At 50.4% G+C, this 27707-nt stretch overlaps 1 protein-coding gene across 2 annotated transcripts in view; it reads left to right on the top strand.

The window, feature by feature from the left end:
* Positions 1-27707, top strand: part of LRIG1 (leucine rich repeats and immunoglobulin like domains 1) — a 122738-nt gene that overhangs the window by 93296 nt on the left and 1735 nt on the right. The window contains exons 9-18 of one of the 2 annotated variants that reach the window (XM_060109162.1): positions 2423-2503; positions 7951-8022; positions 8792-8863; positions 12712-12875; positions 22191-22511; positions 23932-24213; positions 24850-25269; positions 25813-25938; positions 26577-26726; positions 27339-27620. In XM_060109162.1, the coding sequence (XP_059965145.1) occupies positions 2423-2503; positions 7951-8022; positions 8792-8863; positions 12712-12875; positions 22191-22511; positions 23932-24213; positions 24850-25269; positions 25813-25938; positions 26577-26726; positions 27339-27620 (1970 nt within the window). Of the gene's footprint in view, positions 1-2422; positions 2504-7950; positions 8023-8791; positions 8864-12711; positions 12876-22190; positions 22512-23931; positions 24214-24849; positions 25270-25812; positions 25939-26576; positions 26734-27338; positions 27621-27707 lie in introns of those variants that run through there. The other variant, XM_060109164.1, reaches the window with a different exon arrangement.

Genomic DNA, 27707 nt, shown 5'->3' with positions numbered 1-27707 from the left:
GCTGCTTCGCCGCATTCCCTTCTCGGTGGTCTCGAGTCAGAATCAGATCCAAAGCTGACCTGTGATGTGTGCCAGACTCTCAGAGTTTCATGTCGTAAATCGAAAAAGAGCTCGTTGAGCAGAAAAGTGTCCCTCATTCCCCTGGGGTGGTGCCTAGAGTGATGACGACTCAAAAACAACTGTCATCACCACGCACTGGTTCCTGCAGTGCGCTTGGCGGGAGGTGGAGTCTGGCAGTGGGAAAGGTTCCCCAGGGTGCGCGCTGCCGCCCCCAGATCAGCAGCCTTGAAGCCGTCTTTTCCATCCTGAGCCTTCCCGCTGCGACTTCCCTGTTTCAGTCCTGAGTATTTTTATCTGAGCCAGGGCAGTCCTGAGGCTCGTGTCTTGGGCTAGCATCTCAACTTCTTCAGCATATAGCCTGCATCCAGGACGCCCATTTCCAGAAGCGGTGATGAGGGAATCCCGTGTCTCTCTCGGAGCCTTTTTAGGGTCATTTAACACAATGGAGGTGATCATGTCATTTCCCTCGAAGTTCCCTGTGAGGTAGAGGGAGTTGGCAGGAGTTGCTACAGGGTGCTTTGCTGGGACTTAAAATTTTCTGGGCTTTTCTGGGCTTTCGAGAACTCCCAGGCAACAGAACAACCAGCCATAAAGGGGGGCGTGGGGTGGGAGCGGCATCTGCATTTCAACAGGCAGTGGCTGTGGGGTCTGAGGCCTCCCTCCCAGCTGTGCCCCCTGCAGAAAGAGCGGCCTGTTCCGGCATGACGGGGAGGAAGGCCTTTGCACTTGTGCTTGGCAGAGCCAGCAGAGAAGGCTTTCATGCCAGGCCGTCGTGGAGGAGTGAGAAAGAGCCCTGACGCCAGGCTGTTCAAGCCGAGGTCAGCCTCGGAGCCATGGCAGTGCTGAATGACAAGGCCGGACGTTCAGACTGAGGAGGCCAGAGAAATGAGAAAAACCTTTGGCAGCCGGGGCTCGGAGCAGGGAGACAGGCACGCAGAGCAGCAGCCCCGGGTCCTGGGTGTTTCAGGCCCAAGATAATGGGAGGAACCTGAAGAAAGGAGGAGGCCCTTCCAGCCTCAGGATCTCGGCCCTGAGCTTCCGGTTGTAAAGCAGAGGTCAGAATGAGCATTTCTCTCCAAGGTCCAAGCTCCCCTCCACTGGTGCTCACGGGAGCCGAGAGCAGCATCCTTTCTGGTCCTGGCCCGCGTCTGCTGGGGCTCAGGAGGGGAAGGTGTGGCGGAGCTCGTGGAAAGTTGGAACGGGCCAACCCAGGGCAGCACGGGGGCCTGGTCGCCAGGTGGGGTGTGTTGCCCACTGTGGTGACCTGCCCTTGGAAGCTGGGGGAGGAAGCTGAGTCATTGGCCTTGTGATTTGCATTGTTGGCGGAGACTGGGCCAAGAAGTTGGCCTGGTCCTCTGGTCTTGGCAACTGGGTCACCAGTCTGACTCAGCACCCAGATGTCGTCCCTGGCTGGGAGTCAGCACCTGTGCAGGCCCTGCGGGGGGACAGGGGCTCTGGGCTCCAAACCCACTAGGGAGGGCCCTGTGCCGGGGCTTCTCTCTTCCCTGTCCTTTCCTCCGTGTGCCTTCTGCAGTTTCTCGGTCAAGTCCAGGAAAGGGACCCTGGTTGGGGTGGAAGCAGATGGGAACCTTAGGGAACCTTTCAGACTCATTCTCAGAGCAGTGGCCAGAAGTCCGCTCTTTGGGGGCAGAATCCAAAGCAGGCTTTCCCCTGTGCCGTCTACACCCCTTCCCCTGGGGCCTGGCATTTGCCCACTGGGGAGCAGCACATGCAGCTGGGAAGCTGCCAGTCCAAGGCCTATGTCAGCTTTCTTGCGAGGCTGAGAAAGCCAGTTCTCATGGCAGGGTGCCTGAGTGGTCACGCCCCTAATCCTTTTTTTTTAATTTGTTTTATTTATTTATTTATTGTTTATTGTTTTATTTATTTATTAATTATTTTTGGCTGCATTGGGTCTTCGTTGCTGCATGTGGACTTTCTCTAGTTGGGGCGAGCGGGGGCTACTGTTCGTTGCAGTGCGCGGTCTTCTCATTGTGGTGGCTTCTCTCGTTGCAGAGCACGGGCTCTAGGCGCGCGGGCTTCAGTAGTTGTGGCACGTGGTCTCAGTAGTTGTGGCTGCGGGCTCTAGAGCGCAGGCTCACTAGTTGCGGTGCACGGGCTTAGTTGCTCCGCGGCATGTGGGATCTTCCCAGACCAGGGCTCGAACCCATGTCCCCTGTATAGGCAGGTGGACTCTTAACCACTGCGCCACTAGGGAAGCCCACGCCTCTAATCTTAACTGGATGTTCCGTTTGGGCACCTAGAACTCACCGAGATGTTTCGAGCTTCAAGGTAGCAGAATGGGTGTGAGTTTCTCTTCCTGCCACAGACTGAATGGTGAGCTTTCTGTCTGTCTCCTCCCCAGGGACCTGGACCACAACGAGATTTCGGGGACAATCGAGGACACCAGTGGTGCTTTCACAGGGCTTGACAGCCTCAGCAAGCTGTGAGTATCTGGGCATCGGAAGATCCGTGGGGCTGGTGCATGGAGACGGCTCCACGGGCCCCTACACCCTGTGTTCTGCGCCCACCCCTGGGAGCGTTGGCACATTTATCTTTTGTTTGGGAAGGAAAGTCTGAATGGGGGGCAGAAGACATCCCACCTTCTCCCTGACCCGCCACCTCATCGCTGCCCTGGGTGTTGGTTTCTTTGGGGCTAGAGAGCTGGTGTTTGGAGGCCCGTTGGATTTTTTCTCCTGTTCAGTTCTTGACCGATGTGAAAACAGCCAACATTTTTGTTGTTCTTTGCTCAAAGGAGTCTTGCCCTCTTACTGAATTTCTAGAAATTCTAAACGTCGAAAGCCAAGTAACTCTTGATGGTTTTGAGTCTTGGGGCAGTCTTTTTGTTGTCAATCATAATCTTAAACGGAAACAATCATTACCATACAGTGGCTGTTTTTATTCAAGGTTTCCGGTGTTTGGGGTTTGTTTTTCTAAGCTCCTAGAATTTGCGAGGCGTGTGTGTGTGTCACATCTGACTATCTCAGGAGGCCAGGCTGTGTTACGCATCCTTTCTGCTGCAGTTGAGGAAACGGAGGAGAAGGGATTTTGCCCAAGATCACACAGCCGGTGGGCAGCAGGCCTGGGACTCGCCTGTGTGGTCCCGACGCCTTGTCTGCCCTCTTTCTGCATCTCCCCAGCACTCTCTACAGAGGCCTCCCAAGGAACATATAGGCATGGGGGTGGGAGCTGTTATCACTGTTCACTAGCTGCTGGGGGGAGGGTTTGGAGGAGGACAAGACAGAAGACGGTCCCCGCTCCGTCTCCCCCAGCCTGTCGTGGTGACGGTGAGCCGAGCAGAGCACAAGGGTAAAGTAAATATTTTGGAAGCAGCATTGGAGGGCGAGGCTCCGGGAAAGCCTGTGGTGGGAGGGTCTTTCTGTAGAGTTAACGTTTCTAATTTGTTTTGAAAAGTGGGGTTTTTCACGCTTTTGATAGTCTGGGAGTTGTAAGCGTCAGCCGTTTTGGCTCTCTGAGGATTCGTTTTCTTCTTGAGGCTGCTGCATTCTGATAGTGGGTCACAAATGCCTGTCAGCCTTCTTTTTCTCCCCTAAAAAAATGCTCCTTTCTCCCCCACCTCCTGGGCCCTTTCCCCAGCAGGCTTGGGAAGAGCCAGGACAGCACGACGGGATGGGACAGACGCCTGTCATTGACCAGAGGAGCCCCAGGCTCGGGATGCAGCTGCAGGGATGGTGGAGCCGGGGTGCTGGGCGCCTGATCAGCCATTCAACACAAGCCTTCTCTGCGGGGCCTGTCCCTGCGGTGGAACCTGGAGCCGGTTCTTGGGTGTCATGGCTTCCAAGAGGCTCTTCCCTGCCAGCTGGGGGCAGCGACCCTTGAAGGCACTAGGGCTTCTGGTTCTGCAAAAGCCGTTTGCTGTCCGTAGCCTAGAGCCGCCTTCCTAATCGCCTGCTGTCTGTTCCCCAGCATGTTCTCCTACTTTGACCCACTGGACTAGGGTAACAGTCCTGTGTAAAGTCCCATGAAGGCAGCATGAGTGCCCGTAACCCTTGCTTGCACTGAGCCGCTTGACGTGGGTGTTTGGAAGCAGTGGGTTAACAGTGACCTGTAAAATACAGTGTCCAGTCTCCTCCCACCCAGCCCCACTGATCAGGATCTTGGGCCTGGAGGCTCCTGTATCCTTTTCCAAAAAAAACGGAGAGATGCACACAACTGGGGGAAATCCAGACAATGACAGTAGTTCCTTAATATGATTAAATATATGCAGTCATTTACTTAGGTGGCATGGTATTGTGGTTATGTTGAAAAAGATTAAAAAAAAAAAAAAAAAAGAATCCTCTTCTTGGGTAAAAAAAGAAAACTATGTGATAGATATTCCCAGTGGTCCAGCCCGGGTTGGGAGTGAGGAGTGGGCAGAGATGAAACAGGACTGGCACCATCAGGTGATGGTCGTAGTTGTGTGGCCTGCACGTGGGGCTCACGACAGCCTCCCGTCTGCCTCTGCGGGTGTGTGGAATCTTCCGCATGAAGAAGGGAAGAGGAAGGCCCGTGCTCTCCTGTGATCCGGGCGCACAGCTCCAGCTAGATAGCACTGTGAGCGGGCCACGGAGGCTCTTCCTGCCTCGTGAGGTATGCCTGGCCCTGGGGACGCCGGGCTTGTGGTTCCACATAAACCAGCCTGTGTGCAGCCTGGAGCCGCCTTCCTAACTGCTAACGGCATTGAGTCAACGTTTGTTGAATGAAGCGGAGAGGAACCCGTGCTGCTTTGGTCTCCCCAGAGCAATGCGCGGACGCTCCGCGGCGTGGCCATGCCACCGAGAGGCCCCGTTTGAGCGGCCTGGTGGTGAGTCTGTCGGACCCATTAGAAATGGGGGGGGGCTCACGTCGGCCGGGAGGAGGGCTGTCCCTCTAGAGCCGCTGGCAGGCTCGGCCGTGGAAGCAGCTGAGAGGCGGAGGTCAGAGACCTCCCTCAGAAGGGAAGGTGGACACGCTGGCTGGCCTGCACTCCCTTAGTTGAGGACCTGGGGTCCTCCCTGCCGTCCCCGAGGCCAGCCCGAAACTAAAACGTCTTCCAGGAAAGGAACAAGTGAGCAGCAGAGCCATAAAAGGCTTCCGTCTGTGAAGCCTGCCCTGCCCGTCATTTTTCCAGCTGCTGAACACAGCCGTTTGGGATGGTTCCTCAGTCCGCAGCTTCCTGGCAGGGCGTTACTACACTCACCCACCCGACGCCCCTGCTTCCAGGATGCTTATGGAACACCTGCTGGGGGGCCCGCGGAGCTCATAGCCCGTGAGGAGGGGAGGCAGGGTTTCTGGAGCACAGGTCAGCCGCAGAGGTGGGGGCTCGGTCACTTGCGCACGAAGAGGAGGCAGGTGCCGCCCCGTGGCTCCAGCTCTCTCCAGGGCATTCCTGGGGGCAGGGGGCCGAGTGACACAGCAGTAGCCGCCGCCCCTCAACCTTCCTGGGATGAAGGCGGCAAGAGCCGGAAGGCCCTTGGCTGGGTTGGCGGGGATGGGGGAGAGGGTGTGATAGGTGATCCCCAGGGTCGCCGTCTGCTCCAGGTCGCTGGCGCGGGGGACATGGGGCCGGCTCTGCCTTCCGGGGAGCCGCCCATCAGGTGCGCCACGTCTCCGCTGCCCACCGGCACGTGGCACAGAGGCACGGGGACACGTCTGGCCCACAGCCCCAGCTCTCCCGTCCGCACACAGCGGCCTTTCACTGGAGCCACAGTCTGCTAGCCGAGCCCCGGCCCCCACCCGCAGACGCCTGCTGGGGAATGTGAGGACCTACTGTAATCCACCAACAGGATGATGAGCCCCTGAAAAATCGAGCATTTGAGAGTTTGTTTTATTGCTGTTGTCGCCGTTAGGAGTAACAGCCTGCCCTTGTGGTAGGAGAGGCCAACGTGACTAATATTTAATGGATGACATAAAGCACAGCTTTTTTTCCTGGATCTCGTTTTCGGAAGACTTCACTAAACAGTTCAGTCCCTTTCACTAGGACCTGGAGCCCGCAGTGGCTCGGCCTGGGGGATCTAAGTGAGAGGTTGGCAGTGCTCTCACTAGCGCCGGGCTTCGGTGCCCTGCGGGCTGGTGCTGGCTGGACCCGCTCTGTGGCGCAGTTGTGGACCCGCTTTCAGGATGAGGTTGTTCTCACAGCCATGCAGACTGCCTCCCAGAGAAGAAGGCGGCAAAGGGGTCTCTGGCTGTCGTGCTCCTTTACCCTCCGGAGGCAGGGCACACAGCTGCTTTGTCTGAGGGCTGAGCCCAGAGTTGCCAGGGGGGCTACATCAGCAGAGGACCTGGGGGCTCACCCACCCTGACACACTTGGGGTGCGGCAGCCCTGTGGTCCAGCTGCCTCCCGAGTCCCCTGGCGAGGGCTGGGTCCTCTGTGTGTGTGATCCCATCTCCCGGAGGCAGCCTCCTGGTCCTTGCCTCCCGGGCCCCAGGAGCCTTTGGCACTTGGGTGGAAGCCCGGGGCCCGTGTGGCAGGCAGTGCCAGGCTGCCCTGCCATCTTTGGTTTTCTTCAAGGCTCGCATTTCTTTTCTGTCCTCTTCAGGGACGGCTGTGTGCTTGCTCTTTTCCCTTGTGGGTCCCATCTTAACAGAGGTCTGAAGATAGATCTGGCCTTTAGTCGAGATCTTTCCCCTGATTCTCAGTGGGTTCTAGACAAGGAATTCCCCCTCCTGGTGAGGGGCTGAGCCAACCTCCCTTTCTCTAAGGCTTTCTCCTGACCACCTGCCCTCGGTGCCTAGGAGTCCCTGTCCCACACCTGCGGTGCTGAGACCTCCCAGGAGCTGGCTCCCAGCAGCGCATGTCCTTCTTAACCTATGCTTGGGAGAGTCCCGGTGGACACCACAGTCAAAGAGCCCCATACTTGTCAGCATTACCTCAGGTGTTTGCTGGCAGAATTTCCTGTGCCAGCAGCAGTTAGAGGGAACGCCTTGGTGGGCTCTCCTCAGAGCATCTGATAACGAGGAGGGAAAACTGGAACCTTGATGCTTTTCATTCCCAATGTCCAGCCACTCTGGGTGCCACCCCTACCCCAAGTCCAGACACAGACTTCCCTTTGGATGACACAGCCCGTGGCAGAAGCATCCATTTCTTCCATGTGTACTGCAGGGGCCACATTTGGGTTTCTGAGAAAACTCTTGACAGTCACTTATGAGATTGCGATTGGAATTCTCTGGAAGCGAGACCCCCCTTCTCATGGGTAGGTGGTCCAGGTACAGGCATTAGACAGCCTTGGGGGCTGACCGTTGAGGATGGTCTATCTAGGATTTAATAACCTTGGGCCGTTGGCATCATTTAAAACCCGGGCTCTTGCTGAAGAGCTGAGGGGCCTTCTCGCAGGCAGGGGTGCAGCGCACTGTGGCCACATCCTGGCTGCCAGCGTGTGCCCCGGAGCTGGGGGGCCATCTCCATAGATACCCACTGTCCTGTCCTCCTCTTGCCTCCTCCGGGGACCTTTATCCCCAGAAGGCAGTTTTCAGAAGTGGGTGGTAGCTTTTAGTTCCAAGAGTTTTCCTCCTGACTGCTTCCTATCGCTGGAGCAGTGATGAGTTCTCTCTCCCCTGTGGGACTACGGCTACACTCCCCCCAGGGTGGTCCTTAGAGAGAGGGAGCCCGGGCTGGACAAGGTGATTTCCTCTTAACACTGCAAGGGGCCTTTTTGGCGAGACAGTGCATGCAATTCCTACCTGTCATCACTGTTAAATTCTAATAAAGATAAAAGTATTTCATTTCAGAAGGGGGAGGGCCCGCATACCTCAGATGCATAATCTCGGCACGGGTCAGATTTCCACGTGCCTCTCCGTGGACAGACTTATCAGATAGCACCACCCTAATTGTGTGTTCTCTCTCCCCCGCCTCCTCCCTCCTGCTCCACACCCCCCCACCCCCACCCCCGTTTCTGGATGTTTGGAAACTGCAGAACTCTGTCGGGAAACAAGATCAAGTCCGTGGCTAAGAGAGCGTTCTCGGGGCTGGAAGGTCTGGAGCACCTGTGAGTACCTTCCCTGACCCACAGGCCTGCCAAACGTGGCTGCTGGGGGAGTCTGCGAGCAATTTAAAAGCATCTTTGTAAACCGAGAAACAGGCTATTTGGAAACGCCAGCTGCTTCCTTCTAAGTCAGCTTCAACTTTGGCCTTCGTTTTGCCTATGCCAGAAACGGTTACAGAACACATGGCTGCTCGTGTTCAGATAAATACCGTCCTCCTGCCTGGCCTCCCCATTGCCTGGGCCTGCTCAGGCCCTGGGCTCCCTTCCACTTCCACCAGGACCCTTTATACTGCTAAAGCAGCGCAGCAGTGCTGAGTACATGTTGGGTTTAACTGGGAGGTTCTTCCTGGTGTGTTCGCCTCCGAGAGCCTGGGAGGAAGAGGACGGAGCCAGCCCTGAGACGTCCGTGTGTCACCACCTGAGGCGGATTCCTCTAGTACTTGATTCTTAGGGTATTTTGTCTTTGAATCAAGTGCAACCACAATTCTTTTGGGAAAGTTTTGCCTGTTGACTTGCTGAGTGGGCCTTGGCTTAGCTTTGATGCCACCCTTAAGGCTGGCTCGTTCCAGAGTTATTCCACGTGTCAATGTAGGTGCAATAATAGCCACTTACAGTGGCCTTAGGACAGGACACGGGTGTCTGGATAATGCCTGTGGTTCATTGGCGAAGCCTGGGCTGTCAGGAAAAATCCCTGAGCGTCGTGGCTCAAACACGTGGCTGACTTGAAGGGCACCTGGAGTTCTTTGCCTAAGTAAAGAATGTTCTTTTTCAGGAACCTTGGAGAGAATGCAATCAGATCTGTCCAGTTTGATGCCTTTGTGAAGATGAAGAATCTTAAAGAGCTGTAAGTACCGGGGATTCTGTGGCCCCAGTTAACATGAGCAGAGGATTTCAGAGTAAGAAGTGCCTTAATTGCATTATGCTTTATTTTATATAATAGTTGTGATCGTTTATAGTTGTAAGTTCAATTGTCTTTTTGAAAAAAATGCCCCCTGGGGGCTAATTCTGAATCAGGAGTCAGTATACTTTTTCTTATAGGGCCACAGTAAATATTTTCAACTTTTTGGGCCACAGGGCCTCTGCCATGACAACTTGACTCTTGTAGCAGAAACCAGCCATAAATAATACATAAATGAATAGGTGTGGCCGTGTGCCAATAAATTCTTATTTACAAAAACAGGCAGTGGGCCTGCAGGCTGTCGTTGACTAACCGCTGCTCTGGATGATGTGAAACAAACTCTTCTGTAAAATGGATAATCATCCCCTTCATTATGTCAAGGACAAGTGCTTCATCTTTTAGGGGTGCCTACAATGAAGGGCCTGTATTGAGAGGGGCTTCTTAAAAGATCTGGGTGGGCTGTGAGCAGGGCAGAGCTCTCCGTGGGATAGTGAGGAGACGCGTGTGTTCCCAGGGTCCCCCTGGTGTTTGTGGGCCGTGATGCCGCTGCAGACTTTCCACGTGGGCCCGTGGGCGACAAGGGTTAGAAGAGCTTGCCTGTGTCCTAGTCTCTGGCAGAGGAGCTCATCTAAGTACTCAGGTAGCAACACCCAGGTTTCATTTCTTCTTCCTGTACGTGAATCCGATTCTACAGCCAATGAGTTTGAGCCATAATGTTTAGTTCCCTAAAGGTGCAGCTTTGGGTTCCTACAAGTGCTGAGAAAATCGGACATGCCGATGGCCGTCTTTGCACCCTGAGCTCATCCTCGTTCCTGCGGCCAATCCTGGTGGACCCTCGGTGGCGGTGGGGAGGGGAGGAATGGGGCAGTAGGGGGGTGCAGTCCCCATAGTTGGAAACCGAAGCAGGAAGAGGCCCCGGTGGCGTTCCCTGGGGTGAGTGAGGGGAGGCGAGGTGGACGGGCCGTGGCCTCACGATGTTCAGTGTCCTGCGAGATGCGAGTCTGTCAGGTTGGTGCCCTTTCTCATAAGGGTCCTGATTTTAGAACGGGAGTTCGTGGAAGGATGGACACATGGATAGATATGTGATAAAGCAGGTATCACAAAACATTCAGATTTTACAAAGTGGTGAGTCTGTGAGTGTTCACGGTGCATTTTCCTCCAGCATTTCTGTCTTTGAAACTTTCCAAATAACATGTTGGAAGTAAAAAAGATCCAGTTAAAGGGAAGAGAGAGAAAGACAGCAGGACAGGGAGAGAAGATTTTCCTTTGGGCCTCCTAAAGACTCAGGTTTCCTGAGACAGTTTTCTAGTTGGGACTAACTGGGCCCTTCCAGGTGCTTGGATCCCCTCCCCCGTAAATGCATCTGTGTGGTTCTGGAGGCTCAGCCTTGGCCCCCTGCCTAGGCTTCCCATCAGTCGCTGCATGTACCCAGCTGGGGCTGGCCATGGGCCCAGTCCTCTGATGGGAGAAACGGTTAATCCCACTTGGTCATTTTCTTCCCCCATTGGATCAAGGCAGGTTGTGCTGTGCACTTAGTCATCCTCTGGGTAAATTTCCACAAGCGATGATTAGAAACACATTTGGTGTTGGAATCATGAAAATGTGCGATATAAGCCAGCGGAGTGCCGGGATGGCTGCAGGCGGGGGCCCGGAATGGCCGTGCCTGTTGGCTGCGGGGAGCTGCAGAGCCTTGGGGTCACCAGCGATCCCCCGTCTGGCCTACGCTTGGTCTCGGAGGTGATGTGTGCGTGTGGAGGGGAGGTCGGTGTCCCACCGGGCGCCTCCATTTCTCTCCCTCCTTCCCGTTCATCCTAACTCATTCTTTAGGACAGCCTTCTGTCCACCCCGAGTACCTGCCGTCTTCTGAGGCCTGGACCCCTCGGTGTGAGGAGGGTTTCATGCAGAGGAGGCAGGAAATTCTCTAGGGAGCTCGGCCAGCAAATGCCCTGAACGCATGACGTGAAGCTTAACCCTTTCCAAACACATTTCTGATCAAGGATAAACGTCAGATTTGTTTTCTCCAGTTTGTTCCTGTGGTTCAAATGAAATATGTCCCTGTCCCCGACATAAGGGCCTAAAGTCTCCCCGAGCTGGCCAGTGTCCTCCCCTAGACTTCCGTGTGTAGTGCCCAGGCCTTCCTGCGGAAAGGGGCAGGCACATCAGATGTCCCTTGATGGGAAGCCGTCGGTGCTTCTGACGGGGAGAGGCCCTTTCCACTCTTCGCCTGGGCTCGTGAGTTCTCCTGTGCCTGGCGGCAGCCTTCCCAACCACCACACACAGCCTGCCCTGGGAAGCTCTCCAGAGGCTGGTGTGATTCAGCCATTTCTTCGCGCTCGGCTGTGAGGGCCCGTCCGCCACCTACAGGAACTCCTCAACAGAGCCTCTCTCCACGTATCGCTGAGCACAGCCCTACCACCCATCAAATACAAAACCTAGGGCTGATTGTAAGGTCTAAAATACGGGCAGCACCCCAGTTATAATGGCTTTGAGCTCAATTATTTCAGTCTAGAATGAGCACTTCCCAGACTTACTTGGTTAAAATGCCCAGCTCATTTGGGAACAGTGAGGAACAGGAGCAAAGAGCAGATTCTCTGTGATTTCGTCTGCCTTGGGTTCTCTGCCTTCAGGTTCAGTCTGCCTTGCTGTGTACTAGTTTGATGGTTTCCCTGCTCATTAGAAGATCAGAGTGAAATAAAGAACGAGAAAGGGGCCTGAGGAATGTGGTGGGGGTGGGGGAGGAGGCCACTGCTCTACCACTGGCCCATGTGACATTTTTGGGATTTCTGAGCATCCCGCTACCCCTTTTTTGTCACCACATACCAGGGACAGTTTATTCCAGGGAGGCGCATGTAATAAGTCCTGTGTCCATCCTCGTGCCGGGCTAACCTCCGCTCTTGAGCTCACAGCCCGAGGTCTTCCAGGAACACGGCAGCTCAGCCCCTCAGCTGACTTATCTTCGAGTGACTCCTCAGGAAGGAATGTCCGCTGAGATGGCGATTCCGATCTCTGTTGAAAAAGCTGATCCTCAGTTGCTGAGAAATGAAAAAGAAAATATTCTCTGTTTTGGTTGGAGCCTCACAAAACCCAAGTTGTGCGTTCTCATGCTCCCTGGGCAGTGGCAATTAACTCACAGGCACTATTTAGGGAGCGGAGCTGAATCCTGCCGGCCTCCTGAATAGCGCTGGTGTGGAGACAAATACACAAACAAGAGGGGAGCACGCCCGCGAGGCTGACATTGGGATGCAAGAAAACATGCAGCTCTGCCAAATAAAAAGCAGCCATATAGAAAAAGGAGCCCTTCTTGGGGCTTGTTTCGGACTTTAGATCGGAGTCTCAAATTGAGCTTGGACACTCCAAGTGGCTTATCAGGGGGTTGGGAAAAAGCAGAGAGGAGGCTGTGCTACTCCTGTCTGTGGGATGGTCACAGGCCAGGAGACGGCATCCCTGGGGTCACATGAGCGCAGTGGCTGTCGTGGAACACGTGTGAACTCCAGGTGGCTGCTACTTGAAGGGTGGCCCTTAGACCAGCGGAGTCAGCATCACCTGGCGGCCTGTTAGCGATGCAGAATCTATAACCCACTGAGCCAGAAGCTGCATTTTCTCACAGTCTCCAGGTAGACTGTACTTACCGCTCTAGGTCGCAGGAGAGGAACCGTAAGAGCGAGCATGTCCCATTCAAGCTTGCTGACTTTCACGGCAGAAGCTGATCGGAGGCGATGGGTCATTCCGGGCACAGAGGCAAGCACCCCTTCTTTGCGGTCACACTTCACACGACCCTTTTGTCTTGCTTTCAGCCACATCAGCAGCGACAGCTTCCTGTGCGACTGCCAGCTGAAGTGGCTGCCCCCGTGGCTGCTGGGCAGGATGCTGCAGGGCTTCGTGACAGCCACCTGTGCCCACCCAGAGTCACTGAAGGGCCAGAGCATCTTCGCCGTGCCGCCAGAGGGTTTCGTGTGTGGTAAGCCGGTCTCTGTGATTGTTTTTTTCACAAAGGGTCAGGAGGCCAGGAGGCTTCACTGTGGGAGTGATTCCTGTGATCGAAGTCAACCCTAGCCCATGGTTAGCCATCAGCTGCTGGATACAATTTATTTCCCACTGAAACCACACGTGTTTACGGTGCCGTGGCCTCATTATGTGGTTCTTGGAGTGCATGCGTTTAATCAGGAGCGAGCACGAGCTGCTTCAGTTACACGGCAAATAATCAGTTACAGGAAGATGGCTGTGTTGTTTCAAGACAGGGCTGGTGCCCGGATTTAGCTGTGAATTTACTCAGCATAGGAGGCTGGGGTTTTCCTGTGTGTTTCTTTCCAACCCCAAGAATGAAAGGTTAAATACAGGAAGAATGAGTCTCAGGAGAACAGTTGCTGTAGTAAAAATAATTCCTTCACGTTGACTTGCACTCTTGCTGTGTCTCCAAAGCACTGGAAACGGCACTGGTAGCCTTAAATTCTTTTTTCCTCCTGACGGTTGGCATGTAGGTCTTGCCATCTTTTGGACCAGGGGTGGTCGGGATCCAAGTTTGGCTGCAGAGAGCACAGAAGATGGTGAGCATCTGAACACAGAGACACACACACATATACACTCACACGTGCGTGCACACAGGCACCACACACCACACTCAAAGAGACAGGATGCAGCCTCGTGGTCAGAAAGACGTGTTCAAAGAACGAGATGAAGTTTGAGTTGCTGCTGGTTTCTGCTCTAAGCAGGAGCGAGGGCGGCATTCCCGGGCCTGACTGGACCCGCTGGGCAGCTGTGCATCCTGCTGCCTTCCATCCCTCTGGTCTGCCTTGAGCCTTGGGTGTGATATTCCCAACCAGGGGCTCCCGTAGGGTCTGGGGACCCCAGTGGTCCACTTCTCTGTCCTGCGTTTTGGGCACAGCAGTAGCCAGTGTGCCTGCTGACATCAAGATACAGGTGTCCTCCTTCCGCACGCCCACTCACTAGCACCTCCATCACTTCTGAGAGCAGGCTTGCTTTCCTTTCTCCTGACCCAGTCCAGCAGGAAGCCTTAAGGACACGATCATCGTGGTAGCAGCCCTGACACATCAGCTGTCTTTACTGTCATTCTCATGGGCACTGTGCACACGGCCCCCCCATTGCCTAGGATGGAATAGCCGTGCCATCCGTTGGTCCCTGACCATTCTTGTTGTCACAGAGCTCCCTGCAATTGCACTTTCTGCCCCTCCGTCCTGTCTCCTGCCACAGGGCATAATCTCTCCCTTTGGATATGAGCCACGGCAGGACTTGGGACACGCTGCCCCCAGCCTCCGGCCTGTGGCCCTGGCATATTCTGAGATGCAGCAGTTTTGACATATTTCTCAGAGCCACCTCCACATTTTCACTCAGGCTCCAACCCAAACAATCATCAAGTACTAATGGGAATCCTGAAAACACTTGGCAGGAGATCAAAGTTGCAAGCTCTGTGGGAATCTCCCACTCCTTTATTATAAAATGGAAGTATAACCCCTTCACGCCCACTAGGCTAGCTAGAATCAAAAAGTCAGATATCAACAAGTGTTGGTGAGGAAGCCTCCTACGCTTTGGGGGAGGGGAATACAACATGGCATAGCTGCTTTGGAAAACGGTTTGGAATTGGCTCAAACAGCTAAACGTAGAGTTACGATATCAGCCGCCAGTTCCACTCCTAGGTAAATACCCAAGAGAAACAAAATGTATGTCCACGTCAAAACTTGTACATGAATGTTCACAGCAGCATTACTCATACTGGCCAAAAAGTGGAAATGACCCATCGGTTGCTGAATGGGTAAATAAAATGTGGTATAGGCATACAATGAGAACTACTATTGGGTCATAAAAAGGAATCAGTCTTACAATATAGATGAACTTTGAAATGTAAGGGTAAGTGAACGAAGTCAAGTCACAAAAGACTGTATGTTATATATGATTACATTCTCATAAAATGTCCAAAATAGGAAAACCTGTAAAGGTAGGAAGTAGATAAGTGGTTCCTTAGGGCTGGGGAGGGGTGGAGGGAGGGAGATGATAGCTAAGGATACAGAGGTTCTTTCTGAGGTGATGAAAAATGTTCTTAAAGTTGACTGTGATGATGGTTACACATATTTGTGAATATACGAAAAACCGTGAAAAGTGTCCACTTGAAATAGGTGAATGGTATTGTAAGGAAATTATATTTAAACAAAGCTGATTTTTAAAAGAGAAGTATAATTTACATATAAAGTTCACCCCTCTAAAGTGTACAGGTCAATGGTTTTTAGAATATGGAACAGTTGTGTAACCCTCACTACTATCTAATTTTACAACATTTTCATCACCCAGTAAAGAAACCACAAAACCATTAGCAGTCACTCTGTCTCCTCCCCTGGCAGCCACTCCTCTACATTAGGTCTCTATGATTTACCTATTCTGGATGTTTCATATAAACGGAATCCTACAATACATAGTCTTTTGTGACTAGCCTTTTTCACTTGGTATAATTTTTTTATCATGTATTTTTAGTACTTCATTACTTTTTTAAGTGGCTGAATAAAGATTCCATTGTATGGGTATACATTTATTTAGCCATTCAGCAGGTGGTTTCTACTTCCTGGTTATTATAAATAATGCTGCTGTGAACATTGCCATACAAGTTTTGTTTTTTTTTTTTTTTTTTTTTTTTTTTTTTTTTTTTTTCCTTTTTGCTGTAGGCGGGCCTCTCACTGTTGTGGCCTCTCCCGTTGCGGAGCACAGGCTCCGGATGCGCAGGCCCAGCGGCCATGGCTCACAGGCCCAGCCGCTCCGCGGCATATGGGATCCTCCCAGACCGGGGCACGAACCCGTATCCCCTGCATCGGCAGGCGGACTCTTAACCACTGCGCCACCAGGGAGGCCCCATACAAGTTTTTGTGTGAAATCTCTTGGGTTATATACTAGGAATGGAATTGCTGGGTCATATGGTAACTCCATGCTAAACTTTTTAAGGAGCTGCCAAACTGTTTTCCAAAGTGGCTGCACCATTTCGTATGCCGCTCAACAATGTATGAGGAGTCTGATGTCTCCCCATCCTTGTCAACAATTGGTACTGCCTTTTAAATTTTACCTATGCTAGTGGATGTGAAGTGGAATCTCACTGGGGTTTTGATTTGCATTTCCCTAATGCCTAATGATGTTGAGTATGTTTTCACATGCTTAGTGGCCTTATATGTATATCTGCCATGGAAAAATGGCTACTCAAATCTTCTGCCCATGTTTTAATTGGTCATTTGTCTTTTCATTGTTGAGTTACAAGAGTTCTTTATATATTATGCATACTAGATCCTCAGCAGATATAAGGTTTGCCAATTTTTTCTACCAGTCTTTGGCTGTTTTTTTTCTTTTTTCATTTTCTTGACATTTGAAGCACAAAGGTTTTAAATTCTGATTAAGTCCAATTTTTTTTTCTTTTTCTTCTGTCATTTGTACTTTTGATATCATATCTAAGAAACTATTGCCAGAGACAAGGTCACAAATATTTACACCTATGTTTTCTTCTAAGAGTTGTACAATTTTATTAGCTCATACATAGTCCTCCGATTTTGGTCTTCTATTGAAGACTCTTCTGACTATTATAGTTCCCTCCCATGTCCCCATAAATTTTGGGGTCAGCTTGTCATTTATGCAATAAAGACAACTGGGATTTTGAAATAGGGATTGCATTGAACCTCTTGATTAATTTGGGGAGTATTGCCATCATAATAGTAAGTCTTCCCAATCTGTGAACATGTGATGTCTTTCCATCTTTTTGTAGCTCTTTTTCACTTTCTTTCAATGAAATTTTATAGCTTCCATTATATGGGTCTCACATTTCTTTTGCTAAATTTATTCCTGTTGGTGTTTTTTCTTTATGGTGCTACTTAAATGGAGTTCTTAATTTCATTTTAAAATTTTCATTGCTAGTGTATAGAGATGGGATTGAATGTATTGATTTTGTATCCTGTAACTATGTTGAAATCATTTATTAGTTCTAATAGTTTTTCAGTGAATTCCTTAGGATTTTTTTTTATATATGATGATAATGTCATTTGCAAAAAGGTAGTTTTTTTCCTTTCCAATCTGAATGCTTTTTATTTCTTTTTCTTATCTAACTGCCTGGCCAGGTTCTCCAGTACAATGTTGAATAGAAGGGATGAGGGTAGACATCCTTGTCATTTTCCTGATTTTAGGGGAAAAGCATTCAGTCTTTCACCATTAAGTATGATGTTAGCTGTGGGTTTTCAATGGATGACCTTTATTGAGTTGATGAATTTCCCTTCTATTTCTAATTTGAGTGTTTCGTTTTGTTTTTAATAAATTTATTTATTTTTGGCTGCGCTGGGTCTTCGTTGCTGTGTGCGGGCTTTCTCTAGTTGTGGCGAGCAGGGGCTACTCTTTGTTGCAGTGCACGGGCTTCGCATTGCGGTGGCTTCTCTTGTTGCGGAGCACGGGCTCCAGTAGTTGTGGCACACAGGCTCAGTAGTTGTGGCACACAGGCTCTAGAGTGCAGGCTCAGTAGTTGTGGCGCACGGCCCTAGTTGCTCCCCAGCATGTGGGATCTTACCAGACCCGGGCTTGCACCTGTGTCCCAGCATTGGCAGGTGGACTCTTAACCACTGCGCCACCAGGGAAGCTCTGTTGAGTGTTTTGTGTTGGATTTTGTGAAATGCTTTTTCTGCATCTGTTGATTCACGTGATTTTTTCCCTTTATTTTACTGATATGGTGTATTACATTTTTGGATGTTAAAACAACTTTGCATTCCTGGGATAAATGCAACTTGGTCATGGTATAACATCTTTTTATATGTTATGGGATTTGGTTTGTTAGTTTTTTGTTGTTTTTTTTTAAATTTATATTTTTATTTTTGGCTGCATTGGGTTTTCTTGTTGCATGGGCTTTCTCTAGTTGTGGCGAGTGGGGGCTACTCCTTATTGCGGTGCCTCCTCTGTTGTGGAGCATGGGCTGTGGGTGTGTGGGCTTCAGTAGTTGTGTCACTTGAGCTCAGTAGTTGTGGTGCGCAGACTCGGTAGTTGCTGTGCATGGGCTTAGTTGCTGCGCAGCATGTGGGATCTTCCCGGACCAGGGCTCAAACCCGTATCCCCTGCATTGGCAGGCAGATTCATAACCACTGTGCCACCAGGGAAGCCCTGGTTTGTTAGTATGTTTGTTGAGATTTTTTTTCTTATAATTTATTAACAAATAAGTATTTATTTTTATTTTTTAGCTTACAGAAGGTCTTTTTTTATTCAAGTCAGCATGAGTTGGTACTTCATTGTAGTTTTGATTTGCATTTCTCTTAATAATTAGCGATGTTGAGCATCTTTTCATGTGCCTGGTGGCCATCTGTATGTCTTCTTTGGAGAAATGTCTGTTTAGGTCTTCTGCCCATTTTTTGATTGAGTTGTTTTTTTGATATTGAGCTGTATGAGCTGTTTGTATATTTCGGAAGTTAAGCCCTTTGGGTTGCGTCATTTTGGATTTGGATACTTTTTCTTTTTATTGTCTGATTGCTGTGGCTAGGATTTCCAACACTATGTTGAATAGAAGTGGTAAGAGTGGGCGTCCTTGTCTTATTCCAGGTTTTAGTGGGAAGGCTTTCAGCTTTTTACTGTTGAGTATTATATACTCCGTGGTGGGTTTGTCATAAATAGCTTTTATTATGTTGACATGTGTTCCCTCTGTACCCACTTTGGTAAGATTTCTTATCATGAATGGATGTTGAATTTTATCAGACACTTTTTCTGCATCTATCGAGATGATCATGTGATTTTTGTCTTTTCTTTTGTTGATGTGATATATCACATGGATTGATTAGCATATGTTGAAGCATCCTTGTGACCTTGGGATGAATCCAACTTGGTCGTGGTGTATGATCTTTTTTATGTGTTGTTGCATTCAGTTTGCTAATATTTCGTTGAGGATTTTTGCATCGCTGTTCATCAAAGATTTGGCCTGTAATTTTCCTTGTTTGGTAGTGTCTTTGTCTGATTTTGGTATAAGGGTGATGGTGGCTTCATAGAATGTCTTTGGGAGTGTTCCCTCCTCTTCAGTCTTTCAGAAGAGTTTGAGAAGGATCGGTATAAGTTCTTCTTTGTATGTTTGGTAGAATTTGCCTGTGAAGCCATCCTAGTCCTGGACTTCTGTTTGTAGAGAGGTTTTTTTTGTTTTTTTATAGATTCTACTTCACTCCTAGTGATCCATCTGGTCAAATTTGTTTCTTCTTGATTCCGTTTTGGTGGGCTGTATGTTTCTAGAAACTTGTCCATTTATTCTAGGCTGTCAAATTTGTTGGCATATACAAATGCCAAATTCATATATGAATTTGTTCATAGTATTACTTACGGTTTTCTGTATTTCTGTGGTATGGGTTGTTATTTCTCCTTTATCATTTCTTATTTTGTTTATTTGGGTCCTCTCTCTTTTCTTGGTGAGCCTGGCCAGAGGTTTGTCAATTTTGTTTACCCTTTCAAAGAACCAGCTCTTGGTTTTACTGACTGTAGAGAATTCTTGCATGTTTACTCATAAAGGTCTATAGTTTTCTGTTTTTTCTGGTTTTGTTATCAGGTAATACTTTACAGAATGGAATTAGGAAATGTTCACCCCTCATCTATTTTTTTTTCTTTTTTGGAAGAATTTATGAAGGATTACTGATAATTCTTTAGATGTTTGGTAAATTTCACCGGCCATTTGGCTCTGGACTTCTCTTTGTGGGAAGTTTTAAAATTGTCTTTACTTGTTATATCTATGCAGATTTTCTTTTTCTTCTTGAGTCAGCTTTCAGTTTGTGTCTTTTTCAGAATTTGTGCATTTCAGAGAGGTTATCTAATTTGTTGGTGTACAGTTACTCATAGTATTCCCCTGTATTCTTGTTTGTTGCTGTAAGGTTGGTAGTATTGTCCTTTCTTTGATTAGTATTTGAGTCTTCTCTCCTTTCTCTCCTCCTTTCCCTACCCTACTGTAACTACATATTATTCAATTTTGTTGATATTTTCAAAGAAGAGAAGCAGAAGAGAGTTCCTCAAAGAAGAGGAAGAGAGTCACAAACTAAAGTCCTTACGTATTTACCTATGTAGTTCCTTTAATGGTGTTTTTTTCTTTGTTTATGTGGAGTTACTGACGTGTCTTTTCATTTCAGCCTGAAGGATTCCCTTTAGTATTTCTTGTAGGGCAGGTCTGATAGCAGTAAATTCTCTCCGGTTTTTTGTTTTTAAATCTGAGAATGTTGTAATTTCTCCTTCATTTTTGAAGGATCGTTTTGCTGGATACAGAATTTAAACAGTCTCTGTTTCAGTACTTTGAACATGTCTTCCTACTGCCTTCTCACCTCCATGGTTTCTGATGAGACATCAGCTGTTAATGTTATTGAAGATCCCTTGCATGTGAAGAGTTGCTGTGCTCTTGCTGCTTTCAAGATTCTTTGTCTTCGCACAGTTTGACTATGAAGCTTCTAGGTGTGGATCTTTGACTTTATTCCATTTGGTGTTCACTGAGCTACTCGGATGTATAGATGTAGATTTTTCATCCAACTTGGGAAGCTTGGGGCCATGATTTCTTCAGATAGTCTTTCTGTTCCTTTTTCTTTCTCCTCCTTCTTGGACTCCCATTATTTGTATGTTGTTATGCTTGATGGTATCCCACAGGTCTCTGTGGCTCTGCTCACCTTCTTCATTCTTTTTTCTTTCTCAGACTGGATAACCTCACTTGACCTGTCCCAATTTCCCTGACTCTTCTGCCAGCTCAGTTCAGCTGTTGAGCTCCTTTCGTGAATTTCAGTTATTGTACTTTTAAACTCCAAATGTATATTGGGTTCATTTTTACAATTTCTAGCTCTTTCTTGATATTCTTTATTTGGTGGGAAAGGATTTACTTACTTCCCTCTAGACGTGGTTTCTTTTAGTTCTGTGTACATATTTATAAAGCCAATTTAAAGTCTTTTTTTAGTAGGTACAAGATCTGGACTTCCTCAAGGACAGTTTCTGTTGACTGCTTTGTGTTTTTTTTCTATTTTTTCTTTGTTGATAAATGAGTGTTTTAAATAGTGTAGCAACTCTGGAAATCAGATCTTCCCTGTGTCTTCCCCTGGGGTTTGTTGTTCTGTTTATTGTTACAGTTTACTTGTTTAGTGACTTTCCTGGACAAATGTTGTAAAATCTGTTCTGTGCAGCCACTTTAGTTCCTCTGTGGTTGGCTTAGTGGTTAGCTAATGATTGGACAGTGTCCTTAAATTACTTCAGGCCTCCTGTCCTTTGCCCAGCATCTCTGCTGTGTGTTGGGGGTGTGCCATCACTTCCTGTTTGCACTGATCCTCGATGAGGGTCACAGGGAAGAAATTTGGACCCTCTGAGGTCTTTCCTGGGCATATACATAGCGCTGCACATGCAGGTGGCCTTCTCCGTCCTCGGGAACATGTTGCCCTTTTCAGAGCCTGCTGATGACATTTCATTCACCCAATTTCCTTTGCAGTTTCCTGGCCAGCCTGTCAGTGGTTCCAACTGATACTTCGGCCTCAGCACTGACTGCTGATTATTTTTACCACATGCCCCCGGGATAGGGCTTCCCTTTATCAGGTCAAATAAATGCAAGCCCCGAAGATGCAGCTTTTGTGGGCGTGCCCAGCTCACCCTGCCCCCCCTCATTGGTTGCTAGGCTTGCTGAGTCTTAATGCTACTGTAGAGCTGGAGAGAGAGGGATGGGACTTCGGGTAGGTTATAATGCCATAAAGCTCACTTTTCTTCCTGAGATTCAGGTGTTTTCTTGAATTAACACTTCATGGGTTGTTCTAGCCTTTAGCTAGTTTCTAAGATTCCGAAGAAGTTGATTGTGATCATTTTTTTCTTATATTTTCACTGCTTTAATAGGAGGTGCAGATTTTCAGAAGTCTTTATTCTGACGTTCTGGAAGTACTTCATCCCCTACTCCCTTTGGAGTAAAGTCTGTGGGTGAGGCCCTTGCCTCACAGAGTCATGGTTGACTCTGTGAGTCTTGTGTGACAGTGAGTAAAGCCGTGTATGTAGTCTTCTCATGGAAACTGCGGATTGCTTTGATAACTGAGTACCGGTGGATGTGTTTGAATCGAGGAGTGTGACCATACAGGGATCACATTCATGGATCTGTAATTGGATACGGTCAGACAGCCACGGTGCAAGTCCCTGACAGTGTTTGGTGGCGCTGAGGGTGCACAGGGACCCCGAAAGGACTGGTCCCTGCTCGGGTCTGACTCAGTTTCTCCTTCATGTGAACAGCAGCTGGTCCCTGTGTCCAGAAGTCTGAGTTACTTACAGTTGGCTCTTCTCACCCCAGATGACGTACCCAAGCCACAGATTATCACCCAGCCAGAGACGACCACAGCCGTGGTGGGCAAGGACGTCCGCTTCACTTGCTCGGCCGCCAGCAGCAGCAGTTCCCCAATGACGTTCGCCTGGAAGAAGGACAACGAGGTGCTGGCCAATGCCGATATGGAGAACTTCGCCCACGTCCGCGCTCAGGACGGGGAGGTGATGGAGTACACCACCATCCTGCACCTGCGCCGCGTCACCTTCGGGCACGAGGGCCGCTACCAGTGTGTCATCACCAACCACTTCGGCTCCACCTACTCGCACAAGGCTAGGCTCACTGTGAATGGTATGCAAGTGCCGTCTTTCCATTGGGGTGTAAGATTTCTGCAGAGCCACACTCGTGACTGTTCTGTCACCTGTGTGGAAATGATTGAGACAGGAGACACACCAGCTTCACCGGGACATTATTGTATCGTACTGTTGCCTGGCTTGGGCCCAGAACCAAGTGTTGTAGATTGTAGGGTTATTCTCAGTGCATTCTTCGTTTTGGGTGATTTTTTTTTTTTAATCCAGTTATTGTGTCAAGTGACAGTGTAGCCCCAAACCTTGCATTTTTTTTTCCCCATTTATTCTCCTCCTTAATCCAGGATGTCTGGTATCCAGATTGCAAGCATACCCTGATGCTGGGGAAGCTGATGCCCTTTGAGGAGATGGCACAGCCTTGGGGCCAGCCTGGGCAGGGCCAAGTCTGACAGTGGTAGGGCAGCCGGCCTGACAGCAGAATGGTCTGTGGGTGTTCGACAAGGATTTTTACTCAGCAGCCAGCTTTAGAGCCTGTTGAGATGGCTCCTTCAGGGCTGTTTGTGGCAGTGAGTTTCGGGCAGGCGAGAGGGAGAAACAGCTTGAGCAGGTAAGCCCTGGCCAGTAACCTAACACGAGCTTCTCGATTATCACAGTTGAAACGTGCCAGAACTGCCCTGGTCTCTCAGCCCTTACAGACCCCCCGAAAAATGCCCCCCTTTTTTACCACACATTGACTGGCTGTCTTGGCTTACTCTGAAGGAGTCCTCATTGTTTCTCAAAAGCTCAGGGAACTGTTAAGAGTCCCCACCAAAGCAATCTTGATGGGTACAGTAGTGATGCCCGACATTTGGCTGGATGCTTAGCACCGTGTCGGGGAATATTTGGGGTAAGCAGGCTGGTGGAATGCTTTGCGCTCATGTGTATACAGGAATGTGGGTCCAGTACCCCTGCTCCTAAATGAGTTTTCTTCAAGAGGGAAGAGCCATCCCCCTGCTTTCCCCAGGGTGAAGGCAGGTCACCTTCTCTCTGTCCTAGCATCTTGCAGGAGCAGATATTCTTGTTTCCTAGGCTCTCTCCAGGTGATTAAGGCAGGCAAGTATCAGGCCCTGGCATTTATGGGATATCCCCGTACAGACTGATCACGACATGACAGACAGTAGGGAAATGTTTCAGGAAAGCCTTACATTTGAGGGGGTGAGAGCCGGCCTTGGGCGTGACACAAGAGAGACGGATGGAACTGCTCCCCCCGCCCCTCCCCCCTGCCCCTCCTGGTAGAAGCCGGGCAGCCCTTGGAAACCTCAGCTCCTGATCTACAGGGGGCAGCAGGGGTTCTGGGCAGGTGCTGGCATGAAGCCTGGTGAGCTCATTGGCAGTGGTGGGGAAGGTCAGCTGGACAGAAGATCCTCCTGGCCTTTGCCTTCCAACTTTCTAAAATCTCGACCCCGTGTGCTTCTGTCCTGCAGTGTTGCCGTCGTTCACCAAAATGCCCCACGACATCGCCATCCGGACTGGCACCATGGCCCGCCTGGAATGTGCTGCCAGTGGCCACCCTAACCCCCAGATTGCCTGGCAGAAGGACGGAGGCACAGATTTCCCTGCTGCTCGTGAGCGACGCATGCACGTCATGCCAGACGACGATGTGTTTTTCATCACTGATGTGAAGATAGATGACATGGGGGTTTACAGCTGCACTGCCCAGAACTCGGCTGGCTCCATTTCAGCGAACGCCACCCTGACGGTCCTAGGTTCGACTATAGATACACTGAGAGAGAAGAGAGTGTGTGTGAGAGAGAGAGAGGGAGAGAGAGAGTGTGTGTGTGTGTGTGTGCGCGCACATGCACATGCATCTGTGTATGTGTGAGAGGGAGAGATTTTCTTACTTAGCCTAGGTACCTAGAGGCAAGGTTCTCTCAAACTGTTCTGTGAAGCCTAGAGTAGGTGAGTGTGGTAGGCTGTTTCTTTGTTTAAAATTTTAGGCTTCTAAGATTTTCTTAAACAAGTGGTTCCATCTCTTTAAAAAAATAAGATAGCCAGTGAATTAGGAGAGTCTTTACAGGGCTTAGGTATAAGACACTCTACCTATAGAACTGCCCTCTAATCGGGCAGGATGGATTCGGTCTGGGTCAAGGATAAACTTGGGCCTGTCACAGGGCAATCTGGGAACCATAGGGGCTTCTGTGGCTAGAGGTTAGTTCATCCCCAGAAGAGTAATGATTTAGTCGTTCTGGTAGAAAATCTTCTGAAAAGCTTGCCACTCTGTTAAAAGATCTTAGATGGCATTTCACTGATGTCTTGGATTTTCCTTGGTCCAGGAGACAAGGCAGAGGTATAGCAGCCGAGGCCCACAGAATAACTGTAAGACCTCCACTGACTTCTTGCAGAAACCCCGTCCTTGGCAGTGCCCTTGGAGGACCGCGTGGCATCTGTGGGAGAAACGGTGGCTCTCCAGTGCAAAGCGACTGGAAGCCCTCCACCCCGCATCACCTGGCTCAAGGGGGACCGGCCCCTGATCCTCACAGAACGGCACCACTTCACCCCCGGCAACCAGCTGCTGGTCGTTCAGAACGTGGTGGTGGAAGATGCGGGCCGGTACACCTGCGAGATGTCCAATGCCCTGGGCACCGAGCGTGCTCACAGCCAGCTAAGCGTCCTGCCCACTCCGGGCTGCAGGAAGGACGGCACCACTGTGGGCATCTTCACCATCGCCGTGGTGTGCAGTATCGTGCTGACGTCCCTGGTCTGGGTGTGCATCATCTATCAGACCAGGAAGAAGAGTGAGGAGTACAGCGTCACTAACACAGGTTAGCTGCTGTGGCGGCGGTGACTCACAGGGAAGGGGAAAAGCAGGGACATTTGTGAAGGAGGCCAGGGCCAGAGGCTTCTTTGAGAATCTCAGTATGTTCAGAACTGCTCTAGAACCTTTGGGAATGTGGAGTCACCCGGGACAGCTGAGGCTTTGGTCTCAATGACCATTCTGTCGTCTTTCAGGAATTGCACATTGTAATGGGAGTGCTGTCAAATACACTAGGAACTCTGCAGTTGCCTGAGGCGTCCTTGGCACTTGCTCTGCTGCCACGTGGTAGACGGCTGCTGCAGTGACCTCACGGGTCCCTTCTTCTCTTAGTTCGGTCTCCTTTCCCATCGCTGTGCTTTATCTTGTGTGGACTCGGACCCTCTCACACCTGGATGTAGAGTCAGGCTGGGCAGGTCCTGGGAGGGCTTCTGCAGGGCGCGGACTCCACAGGTGCCCCTTGACAGCGGCTGCTGGGGTCTCCCGCGTCTGCCTTGGTTGTCGCCTCGAAGGACTGGGACGCCGGGTGTTTGACTGTCCTGTCTCCTTGCAGATGAAACCATTGTGCCACCAGATGTTCCGAGCTACCTCTCTTCTCAGGGGACCCTTTCTGACCGACAGGAAACCATGGTCAGGACTGAGGGTGGCCACCAGGCCAACGGGCACATCGAGAGCAACGGTAAGGCCTCAGCCCTCGGTGCAGCTGCGACCCCCGGGGCTGCTGCCAGCTCTGGCCTGGGGCAGCTGCCTGGTATCACATCAAGCATATGTGGTGACCTGGCAGGCTGGATGACTCAAGCCCTCTCTTGGGTTTTCTTGGACTGGACCTGTGCAAGTTCTGCAAGGTGTTAAAATCCCCGTTCCCCAGGAAGTCACTGTATTGGGATAGGGTGGGAAAGGGTGGGACTCCGAGTCCGGATAGGGTAGGACTGCCTGAAATAAGAGCAGCAAAGGATGTGCCAGGTACCGAAACCAAGCCACTCGTTGTGCAGGGGAAGGGGCCAGGTCTGTTGTTCCAGTCTCTCAGTACAAAGTGCCCACAAGAGTAGGGGAGGCCGAGCAGCCCTTGTTAGGGGCAAGTTTATCCTTGCCAAGAACTCACCATCATGGCTCTGAATGCTGGAAGGCCTGCCTGCTGGGAAGGCAGTATTCGAAAAGGTTCCTTGCTGGACTTCTTGGTTAGCCCAATAACCCAGCAGTGGAAAGAACACTTAGAATGAAAAATGTCCCTGTTCTGGTGGCCTTGCCCGTTCTCACGGCTTCCTGTGAAGTGCTGACTAAGCCTGGAGTTTCTAACTGTGTGGGAGTCTGTTGCAGGTGTTTGTCCGAGCGATGCAGGCCTCTTTCCAGAGGTGGAAGCTCATGGCATTACGTGCAGGCAGCCCAGGCTCTGCGTCGGGTACACGAAGGAGCAGTGGAAAGCGGTGGAGAAGGCCGATGGCACACCTGGTCCACAGAAGATGATGGGTATGAGGTGCTCTTGTCAGGAAAAGTATTCTGCTCTTGAAATCAAAATTTGGGTTGACCTACTCATTAAGTGGGGGGAGACATAATTGATGTCAGACTGTGTTAGAAGCTGGCATTCAATATATAAACAGGAAGCTCTGGTGTGGCTCTTTTTAAATTCCAGAATAGGATGTCTCTTAAAACTATGGTGTGATAAGCCTGAGCATGAGTTTTCTAGATTTGTAAGTGACTGAAATAAAGGGTTAAGGCCCAACCAGAGTACCTTTTCACCAGGGCCGCTGTGAGGCTAAATTTCTAATTGTTCAGAAGACTTCTGACACTGTATGGTGCGTGCTCAGGCAAATGGGATTTTTTTTTGTTCCCTGAGATCGGAGTGTATGACTTCATGCTCTGATTAAGAAATTAAGCTGAAACGTTTCAACGTGGAAGGGCTCTGTTCTTCATTAATGGCTTGGTATTTGCCCAAGTCCTTTTTCTGTGAACAGACTTGGCAGGGGGGTCGATCAAAGCAGGGCTCGGGCCTTACGGCCGCAGAGTTGAACAGCCTGTCCTCTGCGCGGGACGGAGACTTGCGTGGCGATGGGGCTCATCCGTCTCCGGCTCTGTCCGCAGAGCACGGTGGCCCGGCGGTGTGCGGCGACTGCAGCAGTGATGCACACAGTTACTCCGAGGAGCAGGCCTTCTGTCCTCAGCCTGTGCCCAGAGACAGTGCACAGCCAGGAACCCTGAGCGGCCTGGAGCCCAGCCCAAGTGACCGCCCACGCTCTCCACAGCAGCGGAGCAGCGGGGCTGCTGACGGGTCCCGCAGCCGCTGCAGGGGGTCCCTCTACCCTAGTAACCATGACAGAATGCTGGCAGCCTTGAAGAAGCCAGCGGCGCCTCTAGATGGGAAAGGTAACGTGGCACTGTCTTCCGAGGCGGCAGCAGGGGGCGGGGAGCGCGGACTCGGCCGGGCCGGAGGGGGGCTGACGTGGCGTGGCC

The sequence above is a fragment of the Mesoplodon densirostris genome, chromosome 10 (genome assembly GCF_025265405.1).
Source record: "Mesoplodon densirostris isolate mMesDen1 chromosome 10, mMesDen1 primary haplotype, whole genome shotgun sequence".
In the NCBI taxonomy this organism is placed as follows: Eukaryota; Metazoa; Chordata; class Mammalia; order Artiodactyla; family Ziphiidae; genus Mesoplodon; species Mesoplodon densirostris.
The sequence above is the reverse complement of the archived record's forward strand: the minus strand, read 5'-3'. Positions and strand labels throughout refer to the sequence as shown.